The sequence below is a fragment of the Sinocyclocheilus anshuiensis genome, unplaced genomic scaffold, assembly GCF_001515605.1.
Source record: "Sinocyclocheilus anshuiensis isolate Anshui unplaced genomic scaffold, SAMN03320099.WGS_v1.1 scaffold2737, whole genome shotgun sequence".
Lineage (NCBI taxonomy): Eukaryota > Metazoa > Chordata > Actinopteri > Cypriniformes > Cyprinidae > Sinocyclocheilus > Sinocyclocheilus anshuiensis.
The window spans coordinates 101,678-110,240 of NW_015551029.1; the positions used below are offsets into that span (position 1 = coordinate 101,678).

At 34.8% G+C, this 8,563-nt stretch overlaps 1 protein-coding gene across 1 annotated transcript in view; it reads right to left on the minus strand.

Annotated features, from left to right (window-relative positions):
* The window catches only part of LOC107661155 (mitofusin-1-like), a 29,867-nt gene that overhangs the window by 6,434 nt on the left and 14,870 nt on the right, over positions 1 to 8,563 (minus strand). Inside the window, exons 8-12 of the mRNA XM_016450620.1 lie at positions 8,074 to 8,227; positions 6,911 to 6,978; positions 4,231 to 4,352; positions 3,898 to 4,024; positions 455 to 559 (exon numbers count right to left, since the gene is read on the minus strand). Coding sequence (XP_016306106.1) covers positions 455 to 559; positions 3,898 to 4,024; positions 4,231 to 4,352; positions 6,911 to 6,978; positions 8,074 to 8,227 — 576 coding nt within the window. The remainder of the gene's footprint in view (positions 1 to 454; positions 560 to 3,897; positions 4,025 to 4,230; positions 4,353 to 6,910; positions 6,979 to 8,073; positions 8,228 to 8,563) is intronic.

Sequence of the window (8,563 nt, forward strand, 5' to 3'; positions counted from 1 at the left end):
CTAAATATGATATTATGTCTGTATAAATACATACACATACATGTATATATTTAATGAAAATATGTTAGGTTTATATATTAAATATATTTATCTGTAATATAAATTATATAAATATATACATGTAAATATTTTCAATATATATACTGTATGTGTATTTATATAGACATAATAAATATAAACAGTACACACACACATATTATGTAAACAAAAACTTATTTTGGATGCGATTAATCACGATTAATCGTTTGACAGCACTAATTTTAATAATATAAATTATTGTTATATTTCTTTTTTTTTTTTACATTTGATGTTTAATATGCAGCGATTTTGGATTTTGGACCAAAAACATTTCACTGTGAGTGTGATGCAAATACAAAAACATACAAAAATGTAGTTAGTAATAGGTCAGCTGTGTTCATCCATTTAATTGTGACAGATCTATTCTGACACTCACAGATTTGTAGATTTTGAGCACGTGTGGTGACGGGTGGAAATCTGCACGAAACTCGTCTATGAGCACAGACAGACGGCAGATCTCTTCTGCCATGGCGTCTGACACCTGAAACACACAAACTACATGATCAATCCTTCACTGCTCTGGACTCTCTTTTTTATTTTTTATTTTAATGGAACCGGTTTTTTAGACAAAATATATTTTTTAAAAGTTTGCATATGTGTTTTTTTTTTTGAGTATCATATTTGGTCCATCATGCTTTTATGGCTCATATATTCTCATATGTGACCCTGGACCACAAAACCAGTCATAAGGGTACATTTTTTTGAAACTGAGATTTATACACCATCTGAAAGCTGAATAAATAATCTTTCCATTGATGTATGGTTTGTTATGATGGGACAATATTTGTCCGAGATACAACTATTTGAAAATCTGGAATCTGAGGGTGCAAAAAAATCGAAATATTGAGAAAATCATCTTTAAAGTTGTTCAAATGAAGTTCTTAGCAATGCATATTACCGATCAAAAATTAAGTTTTGATATATTTACGGTAGGAAATTTACAAAATATCTTCATGGAGCATGATCTTTACTTAATATCCTAATGATTTTTGGCATAAAAGAAAAATCTATAAATTTGACCCATACAATGTATTTTTGGCTATTGCTACAAATATACCCGTGCTACTTTAGGCTGGTTTTGTGGTCCAGTGTCACAAATTATTCATATACATTTAAACTGTTCTTCATGGATAAATAACTCCCTAATCAATGCTTAGTTGTGGTGTTTTGTTGGCGCAGGCCATGTTCTCCACCGACCTGATGGAGTCTCGTCAGGAGCGAGTGGCCATCAACGGAGTGGAGCCCCAGATGATTGGCATGCTGGTGAGCTACGCCTACACGGCAGAGGTGGTGATCTCCAAGGCTAACGTGCAGGCGCTCCTGGCGGCCGCCAACCTGCTGGACGTTATGGCGGTGCGGGAGGCCTGCTGCAGGTTCATGGAGCGCCAGATGGACGAGATGAACTGCGTGGGCATTCACTGCTTCGCCGAGGCGCACTCGTGCCGAGAGCTGGAGCGACGCAGCATGGAATACATCCAGCAGCACTTCAGCACCGTTTGCCAACAGGTGAACTCGAACAGAGGAGTGTCACACTTTAGATGAGCTCTTAAAGTGATGCTCAGTTACCACAGCTGGTCCTTGTCAGGGTCAAAAATTAACTTTTCCAGCAACGGACACACATTTTACCATGTTTAAGTCCATTCCCCTTAAAATCAGCACAGAAAATGCAAAACAACAAAAAAAGAAAAAAGTGTCAAATATGATCAATTAAAAAAAAAAAGGTTGTTTGTTTGTTTCACAAATTATTTGTTCAAACCCTGAGACATAAAATTGCCCAAAACACCCTTTTGTATCAGTGAATGCAATTGAAAATTATTAATAATTATATACTGCCAAAAAACAATCTTTAATACAATGTGAGCAGATGTGAGCTCATTTTCACATATCACAACAGTCATAATGATTTTAGTTTAATTGAGCAGGGGCATTTTGAATTTGGGGGGCTTTTGTTGTTTATTTTGCTTGCATTTTTGCCCTGGGCTTTTGTTATTGTTCTGTTTTCTGTTGCGAACATATCAGAAAAATTATTATCTTTCTACTGCATAGACTGATATATTTTTCCATCTTATAAATGATTGACACCATGAGGATTCTAATTGTCCTTGATTTTTTTTTTTAAGAGTTCGTTATCCTATAAATGTATGTCCTCTTTCTCTTCTGTTTCGCCTCATCAGGAGGAGTTTCTGTCTCTTTGTGCCGATAAACTGACTGAGATCATTTCCAGTGACCATCTGAATGTGCCAAAAGAGGAGACGGTGTTTGAGGCGGCCGTTGTGTGGCTGGAGAAGAACCCCTCACGCAGACAGAGCTTTGAGAAGGTCAGTCATAAACCATATTAACATCTTTGTTCACGTCTTCAGGAAGAGACCCAACCAGTGCTAGTTCTCTAAGGATCGACTCTTCTGCTTTTAGTAATACTTTAACAATTATGCTGTGATCACACTAGACTTTGAGCATGCAAAATTTCTTCAGACAAAATGTGACGTCACACTTTGCGGCATCTTTATTGGTTATCTTTAAGCAGCATATTGGTGTTTTTTTGAGTCGTGTTTCTAAGGGAGGTTTGTATTATGATCTCAGTTGAGTGGGTGGGTTCCTCTCACGTGTCAGTGATAGAGCTCCAGCAGATGTCTGGGATTAGCCGCCTTTATGTGTTTTGATGAACTAAGCCTGTGAAAGGTCACATGCTCCGTACAGGCTATGATTATGAAGAGAACAGTCACTTTACAGGGATGTGCGAGAAACGTAAATCTAGCCCTGATTGGATGGGGTCGGATTGCTGTGTTTACTTTACATATCATTGTTGCTATGCAGTTATTTAAAGACTAGACCTTAATTACAGCTCTTGACAAAAAGCTCATTGCATATCTCATTGGAATGTCAAGCAATTCTGAATGCACAGGACTGATTTTAAGTTGTAATTAGTAGCGTTTGCCAATACAAGTGTCATTTTCACTATTACTCATAATTTGGTTCAGTTACACTATTACTCATAATTTGGGACAGTTCACTCAAAAAATCGAAATTCTGTTATACTCACCCTCATGTCGCTTCAAAACCATAAGACTTCGAAACACTTCGTAACACAAATAATGAAAGCTGAGAGATTTCTGTCCCTCCATTGAAAGTTCATGCAACCAAAACTTTGATGCTTCAAAAAGTTCATGAACACATCATAAAATTAATCCATATTAAGTGGTTTAATCTTAAAGGAACACTCCACTATTTTTGAAAATATTGCTACAAATATACCCCAGCGACTTTGGGTCACATATAGTGAGAATATGGTGGAAAAACAGCTCAATTTTATTTAGAGACTCAAACTGAGCATAAATATGCCGTTTTCTGCAGATGCTGATATTTCTATGATGAAATTCAGATGCTTGTAAATCAATGAGATCTTTATAACAGATGGCAGATACTGACATAAAATGATCTAAATATCAGTCGTCTCTATATCTCCAGTAATGTGTCTCAGTGAGATGAGATTGAAATGCTCCAAACATATAATGCAGTGATTGAGAGCTGAAGAAATAAAGGCTCCTCAGAAGATGTGAGATGTTCTGGAGGCTTGTGAAGATCATTCCTCCGCTGAGGAACAGTGAAAGTAAAGCTTCTGGAAACAAACGCTCCTTAAAAGATCCTGAGGATCAGATTTGAGACTCTAAAACATGATTGATGGAGAATCAAGTAAAGCTGAGCTGCTTCAGTCCAGTAAGAGTTCATCTGGAGATATTACTGCAGTTATTCTGACGCTTACTTGATTAAAATCAGTCAAGATTTTATCGCCCCGTCTCAACAGTGGATCCTCAGGTTTACCTTGTGTTTCACCTCCTCCGTGATGGCCTCGATTTTCTTCTTGATGTCCTGGATGAGCAGGTTGAGTTGATTGCGAACGAAATCCAGTCGGTCAATCAGATACTCCCTCTCCTCCAGAGAAACCACCCTGAGATCAGACATAAAACACGTTATTACATGAATGATGATCACACAGGAAGCCAATATACATATTTAATACTCATAACTGAACTTATAATGTTCGTTAAGACTTTCTGGATTCATCTCAAAAGACGAATCGCTTCAAAATAATCAGCTCTTCTGGTACTGGGTCTTCTGCTACAATATTCTCAAAGTAAAGAGAAACAGACGCACCTCTTGTCCGCGGCGGCGATGTTGATTTGATCCATGATGTCTCTGACTGTTTCTGTGATCTGCTTTGCTCTGATTGTGTGCTGCTCAAACTTTGTTTTCACTGCTGAATGCGAGATACACTCCTGCGAGGTCACGCGCGCACACACACACACACACACACGCTACTGTGACAGGAGCCTTCATGTCCGACTTTATAAAAGGTTAAAGTTTCAAACCTGCTGCAGACGTGAAACTAAAACAACAAATTAAGAGCAAAAACTGCAGCAAATCTAAACCCTAAACGCCAGCGGCTCTCCAACTCACTCACAGTAGCATGAACATAAAAGCAAATCATATCAATAAAACACTGCGATGAACACAAAAGGCAAACATAAAAACAATAGGAGGTCAAACAGTCTCAAAGCACCACCTTTTTATCAAATTTAATACAAATTTTCTTAATGTCTTAGTATTTACTGGGTTTAAATGAAATGTCTAGTTGTCAAATAAGGCTGCACAATTAATCAAAATAGAACCAAAATCATTATGTGGCTTAGTGCAATTATCAAATTACAAAGGCTATGAATTAATTAAATACATTTCTGCACTGAATGTTTCATTTACAAGCTTTAAGGGTTTAAATGGTTTTGCGTCAAAATAAAAGTTCAATGGATTAAGTTTGAAAATAAATAAAGACAGCCATAATTAGTATTGTAATTTTACAGTTAAATATTATATTATATTATATTTCTCATATTTATATGCTAAGTTTTTTTGTTTTTTTTTACCATTTTTTAATGTTTTTTTAATTTAGTATTTTTTATATTTTTATTGAGTAATAATATGTATTATTATTATTATTATTAATTTATAATCATGTTGATATAATCACAAAATTACAATTTGGCCTAACTGTGCAGCCCTAGTCCAATAGCAATATTTCTTATTTTGTTTTTATTTAGTAATTTTAATATTTTTCTTTAGTAATAATAATAATAACAATATCATTATTATTGCATAATCACAATATTATCACGAAATTTGCCCAAATTGTGCAGCTTTTAATATTTTTATTTAGTAATAATAATTATCACTATTTCATATAATCACAATATTCATCACAAAAGTTTGGCCAAATTGTGCAGCCCTACAAACAAGCACAGCAAACCTGGATTTTATTCTTCTTTAAATCACATTCACATCTCTAATCACATTTTTTTTTAGAAAATCAACCTGCCATTGTATACTTCAAATATTGTCAGCTTTCGTTGCTTTTGTTCCTCTTTTGTAAGTTGCTTTGTATAAAAACATCTGCTAAATGCATAAATGTAAATCCTAGATTTCAATATAGTCTCAGATTTTTGGACTTCCCTGTATTTGTGTGATTCTTCTAAAAAAACACAATATTAACAAAAGCGCATTTGTATGAACACAGCAAAAGAAACTGAAATATACAGCAAAACAAGTCCATCCATACTAAACGAACAGAAAGAAGAGGGTGAAACAGAAATTCAAACCGAACTAAAGAAACGAATGTCCTCGCCTCAGTAAATCTAGACTTCAGCAATGACGACACAGTTTGAGGAATACAGACGGTTCAGTGGAGAGAGACTGATGGGTTAAACTAACAAAACTCAACCAGATTAAACCCTGAACGCTGCTCAGATACTGGACATAATCACAAGAGGAGACGAAAACCTGTCTAGAATCAGACTAGATAATGTTTGTAAGTCGCTTTGGATGAAAATATCTGCTAAATGAGGAATTATATATATATATATATTGTGAATCTAACAAAGCCTTTTAAGCACAAAACCCCAAAATCGACAGAAAAAAAAAGAAAATTATATTGTTTATTTAAAAAAAATAAAAAAATTTTAGAACCATTAGGATCTTTTGAACATCTCACTAGTTCTTAATAGTTCTAGTAATAGGCTTAATATTGTTTATGTAAAATATAATGTTGATTTTGAGGCAAAATATGACCTGGATATGTCATATGTGACCCTGGAGCACAAAATTAGTCATAAGGGTCAATTTTTGGATATTGAGATTTATGTATCATCTGGAAGCTGAATAAATAAGCTTTTCATTGATGTATGGTTTGTTAGGATAGGACAATATTTGAAAATCTGGAATCTGAGGGTGCAAAAAAAATCAAAATATTGAGAAAATCATCTTTAAAGTTGTTCAAATTAAGTTCTTAGCAATGCATATTACTAATCAAAAATTAAGTTTTAATATATTTATGGTAGGACAGCGACTTAAGACTGCTTTTGTGCTGCAGGGTCACATATTTTCTATCCTGTAGAATAACATCTCCTGCATATTAGTCTGTCAAGAGCCGGACTCTCTGAAATAACTAGTGCTGGTTAATAAGTTTCCAGTGGCTCAAGCTTCATAAAGGCACATGCTGTATATAATCATGCAGGGAATGTACATCTGAGCACAATCGTATCAGCTCTTTATGTGGACTGAGGTGATCTGAGCTCATATACTGTAAACTGTTTCACCCACTGCTTACTGTAAACATTAGTTAATCATCCACATCTCTTCACATGTTCTAATGAAACTAATACTGATGCACATGAATGGAGAATTTCTATTGTAGATTCCATTGGTACCTACTAAATACGAATTTGGTTTTGGTCTTTTTTTGTTTTTATGTAACCGGCGAGTTCCCACTGTTTTTGTCACTTGCCTCAAACGATCTCTCAAAGTTCTGGAACTCCTTCAGTCGCTCCTGAAACCCTTCCGCTAAAGCTCCTCCTATAAACACACACACACATGAATCTTTATCATGCGCTGTTTTTATTATGTTTACTGCATGTTAAGGGGAAACCAGTAGTGCAACCCACCAATAACTTTAGGGCAACCAGTAGCACAACTAACAATCCAACATCTAGCAATACAATCACGCTCAGTCTGAATTACCCATTCGGACAGTTTGCAAATGTGGCTTTCACAAACCACAAATATTTCAGTCAGCCATGTACTGTACTGTTTGATAATGCTTGCAGTGGGAATTTCTCTTTTATGCAAAATAAATATATATAAAAAAATCAGATATTAAATACACAAAGATTACCAAAAAATATATCACTAATATAAATTTTCAAATATGTATATATTTGAATAAATATATTTTCATTTAAATATATTTTATATAGTACATATATTTTAATATAATACATGTATAATATAGCTATATAATATTATATATATATATATTCAATCTACATTTTTTTTTTTTTCTAAAAAAAATAGAAAAATATAAATCCCACACACTAAGCTTGCATCAACATAAAAAATATTTTAATATAATGAGCAATGTCTCGGTCAATCGATCTTCCTCAGGCTTTACCCAAAATGTACTGTAAGACTTGAAATGTTATTTCCTTGCCCATTAAAAGTATGCATTTTTGGCAGATTTTGGCATTTCAAGGTTTAAACTAAATATCTGTTCACTGTGTAAAATATATTTACTTAAGTCAAGCTGTGTACAACATATATTTAGCTTATATTTAAAATGGGAAAAAAAATGTTGCTACAGTTGATCAAACTCTATGAAATCATGCATGAAATCACTTCAAGTTTTAGTTGAAGTGATTTCATGCTTTTTTCATGTTTTCAGTTTAAGTCTGAAATGAGATTGAAATGTCAAGCATTACGACTGTCATAAAAGGCTTTACAGCTGCTGTTGTCATGTCAAAGGTGAAGTGTTAATGTGTCTGTTAATAAACCCAATATCTATAAAAATACAAAAATCAGCATGAAATTTCAATTATTTTAAATACCCGAATCTGATTTCCATCTGCTAGATGTGATGCTGGCTCGTGAATCCCTTTAGGATCACGCTCTTACCCGTCTCTGGCATATCCTGCGCCCGCTGCATCCGCGAGTTTAGCACCTCCTTTGCCGATACGAAGAAAATACGATTCGGTGCTTGTGCGCGATCCACAACCTTCAGCTCCTCCACCAGGAAGTCCACGCACCTGTCCGTGTGCTGCTTTCTCACCTGAGACCATAAAAACCACCACAAACAAACAACATATGTGACCCTGGAGCACAAAAGCAGTCTTAAGTCGCTGGGGTATATTTGTAGCAATAGCCAACAATACATTGTATGGGTCAAAATTAAAATGTGCTTCTGATTACAGATAGCCAGGGATTACAAAGATTTGTATTTGAAAGAAAACCAGTTCGAAAGGAGCATAGTTTGCTTTTTGGGTTAAAAGAATTTCTTAATATGAAATTCGAAGGGTATGACAATTACGAGATTAGACTGTGCAGAAATTGAAATCTACACGCTAATACACACTATACTCATAGTCACCAATGCTGATGTTGTTAA